At 38.3% G+C, this 25,474-nt stretch overlaps 1 protein-coding gene across 1 annotated transcript in view; it reads right to left on the reverse strand.

Annotated features, from left to right (window-relative positions):
- Window positions 1–22,123: 22,123 nt before the first annotated feature.
- Window positions 22,124–25,474, reverse strand: part of hsd3b7 (hydroxy-delta-5-steroid dehydrogenase, 3 beta- and steroid delta-isomerase) — a 42,783-nt gene continuing 39,432 nt past the window's right edge. Inside the window, exon 6 of the mRNA XM_049467617.1 lies at window positions 22,124–25,346. Coding sequence (XP_049323574.1) covers window positions 24,931–25,346 — 416 coding nt within the window. The 3' untranslated portion in view covers window positions 22,124–24,930. The remainder of the gene's footprint in view (window positions 25,347–25,474) is intronic.

The following is a 25,474-nucleotide window of genomic DNA, read 5'->3' on the forward strand; positions in this document are numbered from 1 at the left end:
ATACTCAAATAAATAATTAGAAATAAATGATGCTTAATCATAAATAATCTATATTCATAGTGATTAACAATATTGATAACAACAATTTTGACATACATTTAAAAATAAATATATTCTTAAATAATGTTAATTTCCTGCACCTGTATTAGACGTCCCCATGACGTCCAAAAAAGTGACCTAGTCCGACGTTCAAATGTTTAACTGCATATTGACGTCCAAGTGGGGTCATAGTTAGACGTCCAAATAGCGGACCTAGTTTGCACGTCGTGTAGACGTACAGAATTGGTCTTGGACCGACCGACGCAATATAGACATGATCTGCACGTCCATAAGACGTCTAATGTTTAGTGGGGATCAGGTGGAGTAAAGTGGAATATTTTGGACTCTTGTCTCGGTTGTTTCTCTTTAATTTCTCCAAGTAACACCGCTCGGTTACATTACTGTTAGTATGTTTTATAAATGTAGTATTTTAATGTTTTTTTCTGGTGCGCACCATCTGTATTAGCTTTTCTCACTTTATTCTCCCACTTCTCACCGCCTGCTTCACCTGTGTGGCTCCGCGCGCTCGCGTCTGCACAAATCTGATTGGTAGAGGAGAGCGTTTGGTGATCTTACAGCACACTTGATTGGTCAGTAAGTGTACTGCGCAGTAAACCACGTAAACCATAAAGACCAGAAAAGTTCTGCCGCTTAGAACGAGCTGTCGCTGGTGCAGCCTATCTACACAATTCCTAAACCATAAACAGTCGTACAGACGTTTCACAAACAATAAATCTTTATATATTTTATAACTATTATTAAGTACAATTATTTAACATAATTATTTCATATTACAATAAATGGGTTTACTTAAATATAATACATTATTTTCCTTAATGTAGTAAATCATTCTCTTACAATATATTATATAATATAAATATATTTGTCCATAATTTAAAATAGTGTTGTTAGTAGTATTGTTGTATAGTATTGTTAACTTAATGTAATAAATTATTCCTTGGATGTAATTAATATGTTTACTTAAATATATTAAATAATCCTCTTGATTTAATAAACAGTCTTTCTCTTAATTTAATAAATAATTCCCTCAGTTTTAATAAATCTTTCTGTAAAATGTAATAAATAATTCTCTCAGATTTAACTAAATCGTTCCAAATTCCATACCTCAGTTTGAATAAATCGTTACGTTAAATGTGTTAAATACTTTCTTCAGTTGTAATAAATCGTTATGTTAACTTTAATAAATAATTCCCTTTGTTTCAATAAAAGGTTCTGTTAATTTAAAAAAAATATTCTTTAGTTGTCATAAATCTGTTAATTTAATAAATAATTTCCTCAGTTTTAATATATAGTTTTCTATTAAAAAAGGTAATTCTGTAAGGATAGTACTATAGTGGGGTAGCTGCTGGTGTAGTGGAGTATTTTTCCTCAGCTCAGTTCAGTTCAGTTCTGTTCTCTCCGTTTTGCTGGCGGAATAAATCTTCAGTAGGAACCGAAAATCAGAGCAGCGATTTCAGGCCGAACATATGAGAATCTGTTTCTGATTGGTAGTCGCCGCCGCGCGTCGCTGCTCATTTGCATAAAGTTAAGTTCTGGTCAACTCTCTCGCGTCGCTCAAACCGCCCGCTTCGCATCGCGTCGCGCCGCGTCGCTGCCTGTCGCCCAGTGTCGCTGGCTCTCATTGAAAATGAATGACTTCCGGCTGCTTTGTCGCTCGCGTCGCGTTCGGCGTGGACGCAATAAACACGGTCAGAATTAAATCCTTCTCAGTAGTTTATCGGTTTGGGTCCGGATTGGACAACGTCTGGGACCGGACCCGGACCGCGGTCCGCCTATTAGTGACCCCTGCTCTATGGCTTGGATGTGTGCAAACATTGAAGAAGAATAGGAGTGAATGAGAGTAACAATTAATGAAAATAAAATGACGAATATAAACAAATGTAAGTCAATTCAACAGTAGATTTTTTCTCGAAGGGTCTGCCCTGAGATCCAAGTACATCCAAGTCCAGATCGCACAATTCAACAATGCTGATATCTTAAAAACCTGCAGGACAAATTGCATAATCATATTAAGAATAATATGAATGAGCTAACAATTTCATTTCAAGGTGGCTGCTGTTGATGTTGTTAGCTATACATTTGTTCAGTTTAGTAGATAAAACAGTAATGTAGTGACCACATACACAGGTCTATAAAAAGAGACACTGTGACTAGACTATAAAAAGCCTTTTCTGATGATACATCTTCTGGGTTGGAGGAATGGTACAGGAACTGTATACTCACATCCTGGTATAATTCTAAATGTTGAGTATGAGTAAAGCTAAGGCCTCATAAGCAGCAGTAAACTTTTATTCATGTTTTTGGCCTTTTTTTTAGGCTTAATCAACCAATAAGATCTCAAATTTTAACTTCATTGTGTGCATTTTTCATTTTTCTAGCTATTTAAAGCTATTAAAGAGGAATAGAAGAAATATCTTCAATGTCCTCAAAAATTAGCTTTGCCCTTTGGGATCAGAAGGACCCAATTAGTCCAAAAACAAAATATTTGCTCTCTACAGTAAGTAAACAAACTGGTTTTAAACATAAAATTAAATGGAATTTTTTACCTGGCTCATGTTTCTGTCTGGACTGGCTGTAGAAACTTTTGACTGGGATTCAAGTCAGCTTGTTTTTAATGATTATCAAAATGTCTTAATCTATATGCGCAACCATTTTCATAATTGTTATTGAAAAAAGGGGCATTCTAGCAGGCACACTATCACTGATCTCTCTACCTCTATCTTTTTACTCCACAATAAATGCTGCCTGATCATCATCATTATCATCATTTAAACTGCACAACCATTCTTCAATTCCCTCAAGAAATGTATTTTCTTATTTCAAAAATTGAGACTTTAAGCTGTAAATATATTTTACATTTACTTTTTTTAAATGTTGTAAGTTTATTAAGTGTTTTTTTTTATTTGTGCATGTAAATGGTTGAATTCCTTAAACTAAATAGTTTTTTATAGGCTTAAAGTAAAATTCTAATTTCCAACCACCAGAGGGCGCCCTGTGCTGTGTTATCTCTGAGGATAATTTTGTAGTTAATTTGACTATAGGAATAATTGCTTAAATGGGAATAGTGTAAATAAACTAACATATAGGTTTATGTTTGAGTAAAATGAACATTGTTGTTTTATTCTATAAACTACGGACAACATTTCTCTCAAATTCCAAATAAAAATATTGTCATTTATATCCTTTTTTTTTTTTTGCAGAAAATGAGAAATGATCAAAATAATGAAAAATATTCAGAGCTTTTATATCTTAAATATGCTTAAAAACAAGTTCATATTCATTTAGAAACAAAATATTTTTTTTAACTCAGGAAAAGTACAGAACTCAATATTTGGAGAAATAACCCTGATTTTAAATCAGGGCATTTTATGTGTCTCGGCATGCTCTCCACCAGTCTTTCACACTGCTTTTGGATAATTTTATGCCACTCCTGCTGCAAAAATTCAAACAGTTCACCTTTGTTTGATGGCTTGTGATCATCCATCCTCCTTCTGATTACATTCCAAAGGTTTTTAATGGGGTTCAGGTTATTTTACCAAATATAATTTTTTTAACTCAAACATTGTTATGGTTTCTAAATGAATATGATATTCATTCTTGTATTATTTGAGGTCTAGAAGCACTTTTTCATTATTCTGACCATTTCTCAATTTCTACACATAAATGCTCTAAATGACAATATTTTTATTTGTAATTTGGGAGAAATGTCGTCCGTAGTTTATGGAATAAAACAGCAATGTTGATTTTACTCAAACATAAACCTATAAATAGCAAAATCAGAGAAACTGATTCAGAAACTGAAGTAATCTCTTTTCCAGAGCTGTATATGATGTTACCATTCACACAGTGTTACTGTGGTGGTATCTGCAAGGGAACATCTTTAATTGTGGACAATTCCTGCACCATACTCTAAAATCTGACTGCATTTATCTATAGGCACATTGTGTTCCAAAGTGTGTCGCTCGCTGTCAAGTGTGTTCAGGTGCAACGTGTTGTGGGGCGGACCCACGGTTCCCCCGCCTCTTCATGTCACAGGAGAATCTTATGGAATTCATTAATGAGCCTTCGAGTGGGTTGTTAGAAGCATGTTTGTGTCAGTGATCTCCCACCAAGAGGTACACTACCCAAGACCCAAAGTGTCATGTCTGGTGCTGAAAGTGCTCCTGTTCCTCCCACACTCAGCCTAACAACTACACTACCCAGAACGCACCACCCGCTGACATCACACACACACACACACACATGATCATGTGACACTGATTACCTGCCTCCTCCAGGAAGTCCCGAATACTGATTACCTGCAGTATAAAAGAGCACACCCCGCACACACCTGTTCCGAGTATTGTGGGTTCTACCTTATTACAAAGCGTTATTTTCGTTATTTGCAGAACATTCCTGAAACATTATTTCTGTAACGTTACAGGCTACAGTTACCTTCCTGGAACCTTGTAACCTTTTAAAAAAATGTTACTAAATGTTCTTATAACGATCTCTGTTTTCTGGGTTTTCATTTACAATAGTTGCATGAAGGTACTAGAAGGTACTGAATAGAAACCACTGATCCTTCAGGGTTTCTTCAGAATTGAGGATATTTCCATGGACCTTCTGCAGTAACAGGTTGTTTTCTTCTTGAAAGCCACTACGCTAGATCATGTTCATCTACTAGAGCCAGGTTACATTTAGCTTTGCATTTGAGTGTATTCCTAACAATTTTTGGTTGGTAGTTTCCAGATGTTAATCTAAACATTCTTAGAATGTTTTCAAGCTGTCAAGATTTCTGATTGTTCTTAGTATGTTTTCATTCAATGCTTTTGAACGCTGTGTTTAAATCACTGCAATGTCACTTTTATTTTTGGGAAAGTTGCTCTTAACATTTTCATAATGTTAAAATTTGAGAAATGATCTCTAACAACATTTTGACGCAAAACCATTTTTATGTCACATGTTTTCAGAACATTACTAAAACATTATTTCTATAACTTTACAGGCTACTGTTACCTTCCTGGAACCTGGGAACCTTTTTTTTTTTTAAATGTACTAAACGTTCTCATAACGTTCTCTGTTTTCTGGGTTTTCATTTTCAGAAGTTGCAGAAGGTACTAGAAGGTACTGAATAGAAGCAACTGATCCTACAGGGTTTCTTCTAAATTGAGGATATTTTTCTATGGTTGTTTTCTGCTTGAAAGGCATTACGCTGGATGATGGAACGTTGCTATATGGAGAATCTGACCACATTCTATTCTATGAGAGCCAGGTTATGATGATGATGATTTATTGGGGTTTCCTGAAGGTCATCCCAAAAGTATTGGATGGAGCTCCGTCATTACTCTAGAGAGCACAGCTCCTCTGTTCCACAGCTCATGCTGGGAGGAGGTTCTACACTACATGTGTCCTAACCCACGCCTGGGTAAACCTCATGTGCCTGCTCCATGTGCAGCGGTGGAACAACTGATTTCTGGGTGGAGTGTGTGTGTGTGTTTGTCACAGATGTGACACTATAATTAATTACATAAAGCCAAATTACATAAAGGCCTTAACTGAAAGTAACTGTTATGGAGTGTTTGTGTTGGTTGGTAACGAGAGGGCTGACTTAGTCTGTGTGTACTCAGTATTTACAATCAACCACATTTTAGATTCTCAGTAATCCCTCGCTTATTTTGCCCGCCATCACTTCTCTACAACCCAACCACAGTCTGCTTTCGAAACAGCACAAACACGTGTTACTGTGATGTTTCTAATGACAGCTTTCTGTGTATTCTTTTTCTCGCTTCTTATTTTTACATACCCCCAAAAAACACCATCATCATAAAATCAACCGCATCCTTTAACCACCAACGAGCTTCTTACACCTCTCAACTGGAATTTTAGACCACTCTTCTTTTAAAAACTTCTCCAGGTCTTTCATATTTGAAGGGTCCTCCTGGGTTTCATGCTGTAGTGTTTCATTTCATTCAAATGTGGACAGATAGTTCACACAGACACTGATGCACCCTGAGCCTGCAGGACAGCTTGAATTTCTTCGGAACTTGACCGGAGCTGCTTATCCAGCATCCAGACTATCCTGCATTGCAACCTTTCATCAGTTATTCTCTTCTGTCCACGTCCAGGGAGATATTGCTACAGTGCAATAGGTTTTAAACCCCTTGATTATGTTGGGCAACATGAACAAAGGAACATAAAGATCTCTGGAGATGGACCTCTAACCTGGAGATTGTTGATATTTTTCCACAATTTTGGTTCTCAAGTCCTTGAAAAGTTCTCTTCTCCTCTTTCTGTTCTACATGTTTAGAGTGGCACACACAGACACACAATTTAAAGATTGAGTAAACGTCTTTCCTTTTTATCTTGTTACTTACCACAGGTGAGTTTAAACAAGCATCGCATGCTTGAATCAAAGTTATTTATCACCAGAGGTGGAAAGTAATGAATTACATTTACTCACATTACTGTAATTGAGTAGATTTTATGAGTAATTTGTCATTTTTAAAGTAGTTTTGAAAATAGGTTATTTTACTTTTACTCAAGTACATTTTGACACAAGTAATTTACTTCACTACATTGGAAAACTCCCCGTTACTGAGTAAAAATTAAAATGCTGGAAAAAAAACTATTGTCTGAATAAAAAAATAATAATAACAATTGTCACGGATGCGCCGGCTCACGCATGCTCGCGTGGAATAATGAGGCAATGACGTCCTCATGCAATGCAAAATGTGTCTGCCCCACCAGACAGAGCTGTCAGCTTTCAAAACTTTCACATCAAACCTGCGAAAGCATGTGGTGATGAGTATTTTTAACATTAAACAATCTGCTTGAATGTTAAAAAAACATGTAAATAGCAGTTAAAGCACAGCAATGGCAAGTTAAAAACAATAATGAACTGTAAAACTATAAAAATACAGTCACCTTTATGACCATAACCTCTAACAGTAAAGAAAAAAAATGGATCATAGAATCCTATGCCACTTGTTCTTAAAAATGTTTTATGGGGTGGTCTGAACAAATACTGCCTGAAAAGGTCCAAATTATTATGTGGAATAATAGTTAATTAAAAACGATTTCATTTATGATTTGTTGTACTTTTTTACATCAAATAATTAAAAGTAACTATGTAACTTTTACTCAAAGTACATTTTAAATTGAGTACTTTTTTACTTTTACTCAAGTAGATTTTTAGATGGGTACTTTTACTTTAGTAGAAATTTAGCAAAGTAAAGGTACTTTTACTTAATTACAAATTTTCAGTACTTTTTCCACCTCTGTTTATCACACCCTTTTTTCTCTGCATTTTGTGTTTTGCTCAAAACAAACAAAGGAAATAAACACACATATTATAAAACGTGTGTAATTGTAATACTTTTCTGGGAGAAATAATTCATTTTCACACTTTAGACTGATTACAATATTAGAACGAACAGAAAACTTCAATGGGGACAACTCTACTCTTGAATCCAGTGCCCTGCCCTGTTGGACCTGTGAACCCTATCTGTTGGTAGCCATGCCATGAGAAGGAACACATGGTCACAGGATGTCCTGCACATAAAGGTGATTGACTGTTGTATGGGATGGCCCCCCAAATCATAACACCACAGTTGGGGCAGCTTGTTGCTCACACAAACAAGCATTCACAACAAGACCTCCATACTTAAACCTGATCATTGTCAGATCCCGAACAGAACCTGGAATCATTGTTAAAGATGATATGGTTCCAGTGCATCCAAGAGGCATGTCTAGCAGTTAACGATCTCTCCCCAAGAGATGCACTACCCAAGACCTGCAGGTCTATTTATTCTGTTTCACAGCACATATCGTATCTGCCTGAGACACAACTGCATGCCAAACTGATAGTTTAATTTGTATTCATTTTTAGTGTTTCTTCTGCAATTAAATGCCTACTGTCTAGAAAAAGAGCTTCCTATCCTTGCTGACAAAAACAGTAAAGCCCAGTATCCGTTAGTTGCTGGATCTAAACTGGTCTATTCAGGTCACACTGGAACCAGATATTCTAGTTTTCAGTATTATGACAGATATTCATAGTGGTCCAGCAGGTCCCACTATGATTAGGAGATCGCCAGTTCGAATCCTGTTCATGTGGCTTGCAATCAGCTACCAGAACCCTGAGAGAGCACAATTAGCCTTGCTCTCTCTGGGTGGGTAGATGGCGCTCTTTCCCCACATCACTCCAAAGGGCCTCTGTGAGCTGATGTATCGGAACCGATAACCGCTGCGCTTTCCTCCAAGTGTGCTGTGATGCAACTCTGTAATGCTACATCAGCAGCAGTTGGAAAAGAAGCCGTGGCTGACTTCACATGTGTCGGAGGAGGCATGTGCTAGTCTTCACCCTCCTGGTGCTGTGGCATCACTAGTGATAGGTGGAATCCTAAGGAATGGGTTGGGTAATTAGCCTTGTAAATTTGGGAGAAAATGAGGTAAAATTAGAAATAAACTAAAAAAAATGGCTGATATTCTAGTTTCAGTATTATTGCTGATTGGTGAATATCATGTATTGTATAAAGGGAGGGGAATACAATACAATAGAATATTGTTTCTTGGGTTTTTTGGGTTTATAGATTTTAGTCAATCCTTTTCTTTATTTTTTTATTTTAGGGTTGTTTTCATTGCACACAGTCCCGTCACAATATAGGAGCAATTACTTTATGTAGTTTAATAGTTATTTAGTTTTATGCAGCATTCTGTGCCTACTGGTGAAGGACTAGAGGATGACCAATACAACTGTGCAGCAACAGATCTCAGAGCTTCTGTCTCTAAATTTATATCTTCATGTTGGAGCAGCTGTAGGTGGGAGTGTCTAATACAGTGAAGGGAGTGTTTTATAACACAGTGTTTAATAACTCCAGCAGCACTGCTGTATCTGATCAACTTGTACAATCAGCACAACACAACACATACTAACACCTCATACACCACCACCATGACAGTGCATTCACTGCAGTGCTGCACCTGTTCGGTAAGGTACCACAAACAGTAATTTGTCTGTATCCACTCACAACACACACTTATAATAGAATCCAGTTGGCAGATGCTGTAAGTGGATCTCCTCCAATCAAAGGCCTTTCTATTCTTGCCTAAGTGCAGGATAATGACTATTTGTGGTAACCGACCCTACAGTACAGATACAGATTGACTAGAGCAGATTGATGTTGGGGCAGTGAGTTCAGTTTTGCTGTTGTTACTGTATCTGTACATTAGCAGCAAAGCAACAAAGCATTGAAACATTGTGTTTTGAATGAGTGGATTTCCACTATGTTCCACTTGAGATCTATAATGGTTAATTACATAATACCAGTGCATTACCAGGCCCATGGTGCCACTAACAGCTAGGTTTATTGCACATTACACATTTTATGAGTCAGAGTCACTCTGATTCAGTTTTAGTATCCATGGAGGCAGAGGCGGTTGATGTTTTGGGGACTCCCTCAGGCTGAAGCCAGCATGGTTACTCACTCTTCCCCCTTTCACTCTCAGTACTTCTTTTCCAGTTGTCCTTCTAAAGTCATAGGAAAACACATTTAAATACGTTTTTTTTTTCCAAACACAGTGTTCAGGGAATTACATTTCCACTGAAATGAAACCAACATGTAACTTCCAAAGTGCTCATTAATGGTTTGGCCAAAGAGCCCATATCCTGATCCTGTCTCTGCCACACTCAGCTCTACCTGCGATCTCCAGGCTCTGGACTACGATACCCAGGAAGCACCACACACTGACTCTCACGATCACATGACACTGCACACGGCAGCTCCAGGAAGCAAATCACCTAAGTTCTAAACACCTGCTTACTGGTCTATATAAACCCCTCACTCCTCTTCACTCGTAGCTGAGTACTGTCAGTTTATACACTTTACGATGCGTTTATTTTCTTGCCTGTTATTTCCATTTCTTGTATGACCTTGTTTTTTTTTTCGGCCCTGATACCTTCTTGGCTGTATATGACTCTCGGACTGTTACTAGTCCTATGGTATGTCCACTCTCTCTTGCTGCTGTTCTCTAGTTTTGACCCTGCTCATTTTAACTACCCCTTGTATTGCCCCTTTTGACAATAAACCTGTTTATTTGTATCTACGCATGTCTGAGACTTGCCTCATCATGACACTTGACTTTTTCCAGTGGCGTCAGTCGATTCAAAAATGTAATCAGATTAATCACATAAATTTTTTGTGACTAACTGTTCTTGTTCTTTTTAAGACGAATACGTTTTTTTTATAAAGGACATTTAAATGTAAAGAGTATGTAAAGAGAATGATTGTAATGATTGTATTTGTATTAGTGGTGTCATTTAAAATACTAGTATTGTATGTTTTAGGGCTCTGGAATAAAGAATAAAGCCAACATGGAGCGCTCAAATAAAGATTGCATGACAAATTGGATAGAGAAACCTTTTTTATTTTTTTTATTTATTGTAAACATCTCAGCTTGGTTGTAAGGGTTTTTTTTTTATTAGAACTTAATTTGCTGAGTATTAAAGACCGTTTTCACACCTATGGTCCAGATCAGTTAACAAGTTTATTTACTTAGAGTGTTTCTCCCTCTGTTTGGTTTGGTTTCACACAGGCACAAACCTAAACACACCAAAATCCACACTAATAAACCAAGCACATTTTCTCCGCTGATTGGTCAGAGCTGTTTGGCGCGGGAGCAAGAAAGTAAATAAAGCGAGAATAATCTGTGTTCCAGCGAGTATATCTGTGCAGCATGAAGCTGCTTCAACACAGAATGCTGAAAATGTATTTTCAAACACAATGTCTTCAATAGGACATGCAACGCAGATGTGAGCAGTGAATGCAGCACATACAGCGCTCTTAGTGTGTAAACAGCATGGAGCAGCAGAGACAGCATTTGTTAATAGCAGTATATTATCTGGCTAATATACTGTATATCAGATTAAACTGAACCTTATCAGCAGTTTAGCTCGGTTTTAAAAAAAGTAATATTTGATAGCTGGGTCAGATCGAGACCAGATCAAGCTCTCACCACAAGGGAACCTCCCTAGAAAATAAATATGCATGTTAGGCAGGGTCAGGACAGATTACGGCTGAAGTTGGGGGTCAAACATGGTGATGTAATTAATCAGGGTTCAAAAAAGAATAACACGTTTCTGATTCCACGCCATTGAAGTTGACAGCTGTACTTTTTCCCCTTTTTTTCTTATTTTAATATGTTTTTGAGTTGATTTGTGTGCAAGAAAGTCTGTAAAAGGTAAAAAAATATATATAAAAGTCGATACCCACTCACAGCACCTTTATACAGTCATATGAAAAAGTTTGGGCACCCCTATTAATCTTAATCATTTTCTAGTTCTAAATATTTGGGTGTTGGGGAACAGCCATTTCAGTTTGATATATCTAACAACTGATGGACACAGTAATATTTCAGGATTGAAATGAGGTTTATTGTACTAACGGAAAATGTGCAATATGCATAAAACCAATTTGACCGGTGCAAAAGTATGGGCACCCTTATCATTTTAGGGTGTTTAAGGTGGCCAATTGCAACCTTAAATACAAACAGAGTTGCCTGAGGTGTGCTTTTGTGCTTTTGCACACCTCAGGCGACTCTGTTTGTGGCGTGCTTGCAGAAATGGCTTCTTTCGCATCACTCTCCCATGCAGCTTCTCCTTGTGCAAAGTGTGCTGTATTGTTGACCGATGCACAGTGACACCATCTGCAGCAAGATGATGCTGCAGCTCTTTGGAGGTGGTCTGTGGATTGTCCTTGACTGTTCTCACCATTCTTCTTCTCTGCCTTTCTGATATTTTTCTTGGCCTGCCACTTCTGGGCTTAACAAGTGTGCTCTTCCATTTCCTTACTATGGTCCTCACAGTGGAAACTGACAGGTTAAATCTCTGAGACAAGATAAGGGTGCCCATACTTTTGCACCGGTCAAATTTTGGTTTAATGCATATTGCACATTTTCTGTTAGTACAATAGACCTAATTTCAATCCTAAAATATAACTGTGTCCATCAGATTAGATATATCAAACTGAAATGGCTGTTGCAAACACCCAAATATTTAGAACTAAAATTATTAAGATTAATAGGGGTGCCCAAACCTTTTCATTTGACTGTAACAGAATCCGGTTGGCAGATGCTGTAAGTGGGATCTCTAATCAATGGCCTTTCTATTCTAGTCTCAGTGAAGGATAATCACTGTTTGTGGAAAATGACCGCATAGTACAGATGCAGATGGTAAAGATCAGATTGATGTTGGGGCAGTAAGTTTGGTTTTGCTGTTGTTACTGTATCTGTATATTAACAACAAAGCATTAAAACAAGCTGCAGTGTTTTGAATGGGTGGAGTTCCACTGTTTCTCTTAACGGTTAGTTACATAATACTAGTGCATGACAAAGCCCATGGTGCCACTGACAGCTAAGTTTAATGCACATTTCAATCTATATGAGTCAGAGTCGTTCTGACTCAGTCTGTTTTGAGTATCCATGGAGGCAGAGGCGGTTGTATTTGGGAAACCCTTAGGCTGAAGCCAGGAGGGTTCCCCACTCTTCCCCCTTTCACTTTCAGTACCTCTTTTCCAGTAGTCCTTCCAAAAACAGTGGAAAAAACACATTTAAACAAGTTTTTTCCAACCGCAATGTGCAGGGAATTACTTTTCCACAGAAATAAAACCAATGTGCTCGTTAACGGTTCAGCCAAAAACCAAGTCATAAAGGGCTCATATACCACATGGATATTTTTTCCCTTTTCCTAATTTTAATACTTTCATGAGTTGATTTATGTGCCATAAAAGGCTGTAAATTATTTTTGCATGACCAATTTCCAAACTTTCTTTTATCATTCCATTTAAACAGGTTGGTGGAAAAACCTCTGTTCTTAATGCAGTGGGACTGAAAGTACTTGGAACTGATTTAAACATTAGATTTTACTACGTGAGGATGTGATTTGTAGCTGTGATTTAGCAGCAAGCAACACAGCAACAGAGAGAGTATAGTTGAGATCAATTTTGATGCAGTGAAGCGAGATTCTAAACTGAACAAATAGCTGAACAATTTTTTCGACCAATCTCCCACACAGGGAACCAAGGTCCCCAGAGTCAGCTCTACACTCTGCAATCTACAGTCTCCGGACTACGATACCCAGGTTGCACACAATGACTCTCACGATCACATGACACTGTACACGGCACCTCCAGAAAGCAAATCACCTGAATTCTAAACACCTGCTCACTGGCCTATATAAACCCCTCGCCCCTCTTCACTTGTTGCTGAGTATTATCAGTTTATCCACTTTACAATGCATGTCAAGTGATAAAGCACAAAAAAACGTTGTTTCCTTACTTAAGTAGAAATGTTGGTTATCTATACTTACTTACCTAGAATATTTCTTTTTTAGACGTCTTTTTCCATTTACGCATGATAATCAGAACTTTCTACACCTTACATTTTAAAAATAGCCTTGTTACTCCTTGTTTCCATTCCCGGCTTCTCATCATTAAAAAAAAAAAAAAATCCCTTTCCAGAGTAAATTTGATTGTGGTTGGATGAGAAGTTTAAACATATACCATACTGACACCCTATTGGTTTATACGTGATTATTCATCACACCTGCACACGTCACGCCCCGCCCACAATCGAGCAAGAACATAGCAGACGTGTGTAGCCTAGTATGAAGATGATCAGTGCAAAAATGAGTAAATACGTTTTTCCTATGTGTTAGTTCATTGTGTGGTACTGCAGTCTCAATATAAATGGGTACTGTCTCTTTAAGAGAAACGCTATTTTGGGGGAAAGCAGTGATTAGCGAGTGCGTGGGGAGAGTTTGTTAGGAGCCATAAGTTGTGGAAGCACACGGTTTTCTTACCGTGGTCAGCGTTTTTGTTTGATAATTGCTCTAGTGGAAACGTGGAAAACACTAAAAATCTGCTTCTGTGCTTTAAAACACAACGTTTTCATTGGGACGTGCAACGCAGATGTGAGCAGTGAACAGCATGGAGCAGCAGAGACTGAATTTGTTAATAGCAGTGTATTATCTGGCTAATATACTGTATATCAGATTAAACTGCGCCTTATCAGCAGTTTAGCTCAGTTTAAAAAAAAAAAGCTGGGTGAGATCGAGGCCAGATCAAGTTCTCACCACAAGCGAACCTCTCTAGAAAAAAAAAATATGCGTGTTGGGCAGGGTCAGGGCATATTACGGCTGAAGTTGGGGTCAAAAATAATAATACATTACTGATTCCAAGGCTTTAAAGTTGACAGCCGTACTTTTTTTCTATTTTTTCTTATTTTATTATGTTTTGATAATATTTAGGTTTAATGTACGTAAATAAGTTTTTCCTATGTGTTAGTTCATTGTGTGGTACTGCAGTCTCAATATAAATGGGTACTGTCTCTTTAAGAGAAACGGACATAGACATAGACATCAGGTGGTGCTAAAACACCACCAACTCTGCCCTTTATCAACCAAAGTGTCCTTTTGAAACTTCATTTTAAAAAAAAAATATATATATTATTATTATTACTCAGACTTTACTGAGGCCGGTTTGAAATTATCTTTTGAAAACCTCAGCGATTAAAAACAAGTGAAAGCAGAATGTCCTGAAATCAGCTCGCACACACCCGACCTCTCTCTTCCTCTGTCACGTGACCCCGCGCGGTTGGTCGCACGCGCTGCAGCAGCAGTTCAGTTTAGCGAGTCTTCAGCACAGCACGCACGGCAACAGATAGGCTTCTTCTCCCACGTGTCCCACCAGCCAGGTAACATACACATCAAGTAAAATCCTACCGTTTGCCCTCTAAACCCAACGTGAAATCATTTTGTTGTGCAGTAATATGTCTCATACAGCACCATATGTATTTTATCAGTTGGTGGTGTGACAGTTTTCCATTGAAAACTCAAGTTTAGAGAACGTTACAAATAAAAGTCAAATTACATGCAACATGTGCGTGTAATTTTTTTTATAATGAAGTGTTTCACGTGTGCTAAAAAGTGCCCTTTTTTCCCCTGAGCACTTGCCCCCCAAAATGTCTGTGCACGCCACTGCTTCACCTTAACTAAAGGATTTGCCACTACATGTGGCATTTTTTCCCCCTTACATTACTTTTACTTGAGTAAAAAGCTTGAGTTAATACGTCAACTTCTACAGCAGTATTTTAAACCCTAGTATCTATACTTCTACTTAACTAATGAAAGGGAATACATTTCACATGTTTGGAAGGCCCCAGGTTCTGTTCTCTAAACATTTGGTTCCTACTAGCATTTTGTTTCTCTTCTCAACAGACGAGTTCTGAAAGTGGAAGAGAGGCTATTGTGTTCCTGTTTATAATAATGCATCTTTACCCATAAACAGGAATAAAGCAGGGAAGCATGAAGTGGTAAGTGTAAGATTTTCTGGGAAAACACTGCACTGATTTTGGACTTGATAGAACACAGTGGATCAACACCAGCAGATGACATGTCTCTCCAAACCATCACTGATCATCAGTAAATTTTGCATTTCATTTGGAAATTAAGGAAGCAGAGTCTGGAGGAAGAGTGGAGAAACACACAGTCCAAGCTGCTTGAGGTCTAGTGTGAAGTATCTACAATCAGTGATGGTTTGGAGAGACATGTCATCTGCTGGTGTTGATCCACTGTGTTATATTAAGTCTAGTGCAAGTCCAGTGCATTGTTTTCCCTCAAAATCTTACAGCACTTCATGCTTCCCTCTGCTGACAACTTTTATGGAGATGCGGATTTCATTTTCCAGCAGGACTTGGCATATTGCCCACACTGCCAAAAGTACAAATTGGTCTCATATAATATTCTGATTTTCTGAGACACTGATTTGTGTGTTTCATTGACTGAAATAAAGTAACTTTTCAATGATATTTAAATGTTTTGAAATGCACTTGTATTCTCCCTCATCTGCTGACTCACCACTGACAGTAGGTACAGGTCCCTCCCTCAGTAGAAGCACGGTGCTTGTAAAACCAGGAGACCCGAAATTGCAGCGGGTCTTTAACTGATCCTGTCGGTGGGGTTCTGGCGGGGGTTGACGGGTGACGGGTGGTACCAGGTTGGTTCTATGCACATTTTTTTGTCATTGTGACGCCACGATAAGAAAGCATCCAACGGCTCATAGAAGCATATAATGATTTCTGACACCAAAATCTTTCAACTAACTGACAGAAAACAAATGGATGGATTTTTTCCAATCCAAGAGTCTTTATAGGAGCAGTTGAGACCCATGTGAAAACACAAAAGCACACTTAAAGTGATGCCAGGTAACACAGAGCATGGTTCGAAGGTCTTGTGGAGTTCATGTCTGGATGGTCTGCAGGTGTTTTGGCAGCACAAATGATATGACTAGGCTTTGTTATGATTAGATAGTGATCATGATTCTGCTGTTTTCCTGTGAAGTTTCATTTTGAACTTAGAAGTTGGCCTGACTTTTACACAGGGCTGTCGTCAGGTCTGCAGACGTGCAAATGTACACGGACTGTCAGAAGTTGCGAGGTTGTCCTTGATATGAAGAGCAGGATTGGCTTAAATAATAATTTGACAGTTCCCTTTTCTAAACATCTGTTAAAAGTACAGATACAAGGACTTTTGGACCAAAGGTGGTTTAACCCCCTAAACTCTGTGGATCATATTTCCCAGACAGGGTTTAAGCCTTTCAGTCTACACAGTAAATATTACAGGTCTAAAACTCAAAGAACAAAATGTTTTCAGAAAGAAACATTATAGTTGTGCTACCTTCTTAAAACATGCTTCCCTAGTGTATATTTAAGGTCTCTGTCAAATGCAGAATCAACTGGAGATCCGATTTAAACCTATAGTTATTTACACAAGAAAGGCTAATGCTAACTAGCTGCTGTAAACAGAAGCTGTAAGCTCCTCCTTGGCTAATGAGACAGTGTCGGCTATACTTCAGCCTGGCTTTAGCTCTGTCTGTGGGCTGTCCCAAGCCAAGGTGTGCGAGGCCATGAACTCACGGGTTGATGTAGACACAGCCTTTCCTGAGTGACTCTTTTTTCTTAGCTACTGCAGACAATGAGGGTTAAAGAACAGTTTCATATGCAGCTTACATATAAACTCAGAGACCTATTGTATTTTACAAAGAAACAGAAAAAAAAAATATTTTAGCGAAAGCAGACCTTTAATTGCATTGCAATGAGGTTGTTATTAGATTCAGTGACAAGATCTTAAAGGGGACATATTATATGATCTATACAAAACATGTTCATGAAGTTCTTTACACAAAATCACTCTCACATACAAAGATCTCACCAACTTTATTCTTGCTAGTTTCAGTTCCTTTCAGAATGAGCCGTTCAAGGGCTTGGTCAACTTTATGGCAATAAGCTGTTGGTGGCCATGCCTCATGTTTATGCTGAGCATTTACCACATGTTAGTGTTAGCTTGTGTTAAATGGCAAAACACAAACAAGTTCATGATTAACTGTGATAGAAACACTAAACTCAAAAACTTTGAAAACTTCTGCTGACTTGCCACAGACAGTAGGTACAGATCCCTCAGTCAGACAAAGTCTGCTGGCTAATCCTACTGTTTACTGTCTGAGGTTCTGAACTAAAACAGTGTTTCCTCTCTACCTATCCCTGAATGAAAATAAGTGGGATGCTATTGGACCAATTATTAACATTTCACCCCTACCACACAATTTGCATGAACTGTGTGAGTATATGTAAGCTGCATGGGAGGATTATTATTATGTCATTAGGAATTTACTCTTCACCTGGTGTTGGTAGGTTGGTTTGCACATGCGTTACAAACCATCTTCTGTATGTATAGCTCAATTAATATTGCCAAGAGTTACCCATAACAGTTTTAATTAATATATGAATCATTTATTGTTCCTGGTAATATTTAGCTTTCGTCCTCTGGGTGAAACAACTCTTTCAACTGTTTCTTTGATGATAAGTGCACACATACAGTACCAGTCAATAGTTTGGACTGTCATGACTGACACGCGCAGATGAAAATCAAAATATACTTTATTTAATTAAGTCAACAGGGTCAACAGCGGTAAACAGCAGCAGGAGAGAGTAAACATACCATAATCGTAATATAGTCTAAGGGTCATACACAGCAAGGCAATATCAGAGGGCAGGCAAAATCAGTGTCGGTGTATACAAAAACATAAGTTTGGACATAAGAGAGTTAACATAGGCAGGGAAAACACGCTGTATGAGGATAACCCGTCAATACTCAGCGGAGAGTAAGTGAAATGAGTGGGTATACAGTATATAGTGTGTGTAAAAGGTGAAATCAATAATCAGGTGAGTTGGTAGTGTGCAGTGTCATGTGATCGTGAACAGGAGTGAGTTCAGTGTGTGATGTTTTTTTTTGTTTGTTTTTAAACATTTTCTGCATTTTAGATTAATACTTATGGTAAAAAATAAACAAACCAAAATGTGTTTTATTTTTTAGATTCTTCAAAGTAGCACCTCTTGTTTAGATGACAGCTTTACACTTTACACATCTGAGGTAGAGTCTAGAAGGGCTTTCAGTTAACAACTGTGCTGAACTGGTATACAGTGAATAGCTCTATTTGAGTAATGTTCTAATCCATATTATGGCAAGAATTACTCAACTCAACAAATTAAAGAAAAAAATACTACCGAAAAAATTAAGGTCTTAAACAATCAGAAACATTTCTAGAATTTTAAAAGTATCCTCAAGTGCAGTCGCAATGACCATCAAAAAACAATATGATGAAATTGGCACTCATCAGGACCACCCTAGAAAAAGAAGACCAAGAGTATTGTACTATTGTACAGGATAAGTTCAACATTGTTAACAGCCTCAGAAAACGCAAGTTAACAGCACCCCAGATAAGAGACACCTAAATGTTTATGTGGTACTTACTGTATGTTGTATTAAAAATGATCTGTAACATCTGGCTTATGTTTAAATTGTTCTATCTTGAGTAACTGTATATTATTTGCTAACAAACACAGTATCCAGACACATCTCAGACATCTTCTCTCTTAATCAGTAATTTGGTTTTGGTATGTTTTGTTTCTGCCGCCTAACAACTGACTGCTTCGCTTCTGAGCTGAATTTTGGAAAAACGTTTCCAACGTTACGTTACAATCGTGGCATCCAAGCAGCGAGTTAATTCTGCATTCCTGTGGCAAGCAGAGACTGGGTGTTTCCACATGAAGAGAGAGAGAGAAGGAGAGAGTGATTCACGATCATGGGGTTCTGCTTGTGGATTCTGGAAATCAAACAGAATGCAGGAGAATGAGTTCATCCAGCTGTCAGCAGCCACGTCTGCTCACTAGGGTGTAGAGGATCATAACTCAAGGGGCTTCGTGTCACAAATCAACAATGCAACACTTGTTTCAGCACCTGAAAACACAAACATTGGCTTTGTTCCAAACATTAGCATCACCCAATTTTCCAGAAATCAAATCAGTGCAGCGGAGCGCTTCGTCCCTCACAGCATTCCACGCATTTGATTTGCAGATCCTGGAGAAGAATGGCTGGCATGGCTATTCTGGATCACTCATCTGGGGAATGTTTATCTGATATGAAGTCATTGAGTAGCTGTTTATAAGATATGCTGTAGATAAAGGCCCTACCACATGAAATATGAAAATCACTGGTAAGATTGCAGCACATGTGACCAAAGAAACCCACAAATGTGCAAGGATTGGACAATGAAACTGAAACACCTGCTTTTAGACCACAATAATTTATTGTCCCGACGAACAGTTCTGGTGGAAACAGGAGAGTTCAGGTGCACATCGAATTCTGCCGTGATTTGGGCAGCCGTGGTTTTATGTTTTTTGGATACAATCCGGGTTAGCACCCGAACATCCCTTTCAGACAGCTTCCTCTTGCGTCCACAGTTAATCCTGTTGGATGTGGTTCGTCCTTCTTGGTGGTATGCTGACATTACCCTGGATACCGTGGCTCTTGAAACATCACAAAGACTTGCTGTCTTGGTCACAGATGCGCCAGCAAGACGTGCACCAACAATTTGTCCTCTTTTGAACTCTGGTGCGTCACCCATAATGTTGTGTGCATTGCAAGATTTTGAGCAGAACTGTGCTCTTACCCTGCTAATTGAACCTTCACACTCTGCTCTTACTGGTGCAATGAGGAATTAATGAAGATTGGCCACCAGGCTGCTCCAATTTAGCAATGAAACCTCCCACACTAAAATGACAGGTGTTTCAGTTTCATTGTCCAACCCCTGTAAGTATTTTCCTTGTTAAAAGTGACAATCAGCTCTATATTGCCTTAGTATAATGTGTAGTTTCAAATGTTTAATGACCGAATTCCTTAGTATGACAAGGATAAAAAAGATGGCTAGTTTTGTCTCAGTTGCTAGCTAGCTAACTTTTCCATTCCACCTTAAATGGTGCACAAGAGAGCTGGGGCTGCAACATTTAGGGTGGAACAGAAAAATAAAATTAAATAAAAACTAAACAAAGCTGATAATTTCAGTTCTCCATTACAGTGGAATTAAGAAATGGACAATAATAATTAATTTCTGTACCGTCCCCTCTTTTTCTGAAGACATCCAATAAACCCTAAAGTTAACTAGTTAACCAGCAGCTAGCTAGGCTACTGAACTGAACTTTAGCACTCCTGATGACTAGAACATACAGTACTGTACAAAAGTTTTAGGCACCAACGCAAATTTCACCAACTCATTTATCTCAGCAATATGAGTGGTTTTACCTGAAAGCACCACATACGATTTGAACAGATGCAAATAAACATACATGCAGTGAATTGTAACAAGGAATTCTCATTTTTAACAAAGTATGTTATATTCTGTGAGCCAAACTGAAGAACAAAGTGTAGTTCCAGATTTCTCATGGATGCTCCTCAGCCAGCATGTGTGTATAAGATCAGTTCTGTCAGCAGCTCACCTGATTTACCAAATTTACCAATCTACCAAACCAGGTGTTAATATGATGAAAACTAGAAATACAGGGTTTGGACAATGAAACTGAAACACCTCTCATTTTAGTGTGGGAGGTTTCATGGCTAAATTGGAGCAGCCTGGTGGCAAATCTTCATTAACTGCACATTGCACCAGTAAGAGCAGAGTGTGAAGGTTCAATTAGCAGGGTAAGAGCACAGTTTTGCTTAAAATATTGCAATGCAAACAACAATATGGGTGACATACCAGAGTTCAAAAGAGGACAAATTGTTGGTGTACATCTTGCTGGAGCATCTGTGACCAAAGCAGCAAGTCTTTGTGATGTATCAAGAACCACGATATCCAGGGTAACATCAGCATACCACCAAGAAAGACGAACCATATCCAACAGGATTAACTGTGGACGCTGTAAGAGGAAGCTGTCTGAAAGGGATGTTTGGGTGCTAATCCGGATTGTCTCCAAAAAAAACATAAAACCACGGCTGCTCAAATCACGGCAGAATTCAAATGTGCACCTCAACTCTCCTGTTTCCACCAGAACTGTCCGTCAGGACAATAAATTGTTGTGGTCTAAAACTAGGTGTTTCAGTTTCATTGTGTAACCCCTGTAACTCTATTTACAGGGGTGTGTTACTAATAAACACTTACTTCACAGATAAGAAGCTTTTTCTTTACTGAAATTCCCACAGTTGTGGGACATTAAAATATTTGCACAATACTGTATATTCAGATTAAGCTGATTGAGCTGATTTTGATTCAGCCGTTTATCCCCCATCACAGGTGATGCCACAACACAAGGACGGTGAAGACTTGCACATGCCTCCTCCGATACATGTGAAGTCAGGCACCGCCTCTTTTCCAACTGCTGCTGATGTAGCATTACCAAATAGCATCACAGCACACTCGGAAGAAAATGCAGCGACTTGGTTCTGATACATCAGCTCACCGACTCCTTTTACTGATCGACATCACCCTAGGAGTGAAAGGGCAGCTTATGGCAAGCTGCATGACAGGGATTCGACCCAGCGATCTCCCAATCATAGTGGCAGCAGTTTAGACCGCTGGACGACTCGGTGCTACAAAGGGTAAATCACCTTGCACTACAAACATAATCCAAATTTTTGCATGCCACTATACATCCATAAGTCTCATGAATTCCTTTTCCAAAAACAAGCAAGCATCGGAAATTAGAATAATGCTTTTAATGATATCAAATTATTTCATAGTATAAATAAATATCATACAATTACCTTACTTTAATTAAAGTGCAGAATAGTATAGAAAAATAATAAATACAATGTTAATTGTGTTACATCCCTTGTTATGTGGACAATAAAATGAATTTAACATACATTCAAAAAATAATAATTAACAAGACAACATTATATAATCTATAGTAAATGCCAGCAATGCCGTGTCCCTTCTGAAATAGAAGAGAATGAATCAGATGTGCTAATATCACCAAAGTGATACTTATATACTGCATACTGTAGATTATTGGGCATATAACACCAGTTATTTATTGCTTATTCATCTACAGAAAACAGAAGTGAGTGGACACAAAAAAGGCATTCAATCTTGAAGACTGTAGAAAAATATGACTGTAGAAAAGCAAGAACACTAGTCCTATGGATCTATAGAAATGAGCCCAAAAGTGGCCGCCATGTTGTTAAAATCGCAGACCAGAGAAGAAGCCAGATTTGCTCAAAAACTCATTTGTTAGCCCCTCCCCCTTTCCCAGACTATTACTGAGTTCCAGCAAATCGAAAGGAGCAGAAAGAAAGTGGATTTTTGCACTGGATACCCAGTTTGTCCAGAAAGTGAAGTTCATGTATTTTATCACTAAACCATTTACGTTTCCATCAAATAACAGAGAACTGGGTTTACCTCTGCTTGCTTCTGAGACAAACCTACAATATACTTTGGTCCAGTTTATCCTTCAAGCTGCTCTAAGACTGTCAGTAAAAGAAGAAAAAACGAAACAGTATTTATACTAAAAATATTTAGAGAAAAGAATCTCTAAAAAAATAAAAAAGTATGTCTAACTACGATAACGTCAGCTGAGTGGCTAACAACTAATTAGATCACTGAATGAATTTTACGCCATTATCTAAATGAAGGATGGAAAAACTGTAGAGAACTTAATTACAGAGTGTCTGTTAATGCGACTGATGCCACAAAATTACAAAACGAACCAAAAAAAGTGGCTCCAGAAATTGGTGCAGTAGAGACCAGAGAAGAAGCCAACCCTCCCCCTTCCCTAAGACCATCACTGAGTTTACAGCAAATCCAAAAGGGGCAGAAGCGAAGTCCAGTTTATGCTTCAAGCTGCGGTCAGAATATCAGTTTGCAGCCGTAACAATCAAAAGAAGAAAAAATAACTTTTTTATATTTAAATTCAGGTTCACACCAGAAAAAAAATATGTCTCACTACAATAAAATTAGCTGAGTGACTGACAACCAATCCTAATGAAGGACCTAACGGAAAAACTGTAAAGAACTTACAGTACAGAGTGTCTGTTAATGCAGCTGATGCTACAACAATGCAACAATGAACAACCAGAATTTGGCGACCAGAGAAGAAGCTAGAAGGCTTGAAATTAGACTGTTCGCAGGGTTTAAGATAGCAATGAATTAGTGCTGTTCATGTTTTTCTACAGTCATTTGAAAAACAAATTATAATAATTTTTGGTATCAGTTCACCAACTGAGGTGTCAATACAACAGAAAAGTTCTAATACTGCAGGAATGGGTTATACACTATTGGTCAGGATCATCAGAGACTGCAAATCTGATTGGTTGAGTTTGATTTTAAATCTGTTGCGATTGCACTGTCATTTGCAAGAGATCAGTTCCGATTTGCATGTCTGGACATCGCAAATATAATATTTGCAACCCAATTTAAAAAAATCAGATCTTATGTGGTTTCTAGCTAGTCTAGACTATCAAAAACAAATAAAAATAAAATCTGGATATCATCTAAATACGTCAGCGGTCGGATTTGGACAGATTTGGCAGTCTGAACAGATAGGCTGAGTCATCCCAGTCTGCTAAATGATGTCATTATGTCATTATGTTATGACATAAATCTAAAAGTCTACAACACTTAAAGAATAATGAGAGGTATCAGCTGGTATCATATATATATATATACTGTATATGTAAAAAGCATTCAAATTGTTTTTAATCCCAGAGTCCACTAAGCACTATTTTGAGAACTTACAGAACAGAACTTTTCTTTCTGGCCAACTGGCCAACTTTTTTCTCTCTCTTTCTCTTTTAGCTCTTTCTCTTTCTCCTTCACATCTGTTTATTTAACTTACTTACGTTCCATTTTTACCCATCGCAAATTGACAACACATGATGCTAAATTACTCACGTGACACTAATTTCTATCTATTTTATTATAAAAATACATTTTTAAGTCTTTAATTTTTTTAAAGTATTTTTTTGTATCACGCCTCAACTTCACCCCCTCTCCTTGCAATTCCATTGCGCCCCACTAGGGGTCATGTCCTAAAGTTTGAATACCTCTAAAATACTGCAGATCAAACTCCCAGTCTCTTCTTTCAGTCATCCATCACTTTTGGTCCTCCATTTAACTCCAAATCCATCTCTAAATCAAACTCCCACAATTGTTTGCACGTCATTTTTAAATAACGTCATGATTCTGTTCTGTTTTCCCTTTCGCCTTCTTTAAGGCGGGTCTCCAGGAAACGTCCACCCTCTGACAGATGGATTTAGGCACTACTGCCAAGCAAAGCACCCACAGGAACTAGTGCTAAATTATTGGTGGTGTGCTCCATGCCTTTTGTGCTATGCTATTATAGTGGAACGATGACATCATCATCATCATATGTCAAACTTTAACCTCATTCTCTTTCCAGTCCATCACTTCTAGTTATTCACTTTAATTCATCTAAAAAAGTTCATTTATCATCTCTCTCTCCTCAGCCAGAACTCTGCTTCCCCCCCTGAAGTCCTGCACTGTATCATTATGCCTCCTTGGCGCTTGTGCCCAGAGGAAAAGTGTCCACCCATTTCTGAGTGCGGGCGCGGCACTGCTCCCAGTCGTACAGCGGTCGGTACTGGAAATGCCGCAGGGCCTTGTCCGAGCTGACGGTGAAGGACGTGGAGGCCACGGCCAGCGTGTAGCGGTTCAGCAGAGGTGTGAAGTTGCAGACAGGCTTCAGGACCCAGTGGAGCATGTCGTTGACATAGGCCTGGAACCAAAGAAACCACAGCGGGACGCGAACCGAGCGGAAGTTGAAGGCCGACAGGAACTGCATGTTGAAGTCCTCGTAGCTCTTGTAAGGAGAGTCGTCGTAACAGAAGTACACTTCACCCCCCAGCGTCTCGGGATGCTCGCGCAGGGCTCGCGCCGCCAACAAGTGCATCCAGGCCACGTTACCTAGAAAAATAAAATCAGACACAGAAACGCAGATTTAGAAATAAAAAGAGATATTAATGTAATGTTTAATGTAGTGCTAGGTGATTATGGCCTATATATATATATATATATATATATATATATATATA

The sequence above is a fragment of the Astyanax mexicanus genome, chromosome 19, assembly GCF_023375975.1.
Source record: "Astyanax mexicanus isolate ESR-SI-001 chromosome 19, AstMex3_surface, whole genome shotgun sequence".
Classification (NCBI taxonomy): Eukaryota; Metazoa; Chordata; class Actinopteri; order Characiformes; family Acestrorhamphidae; genus Astyanax; species Astyanax mexicanus.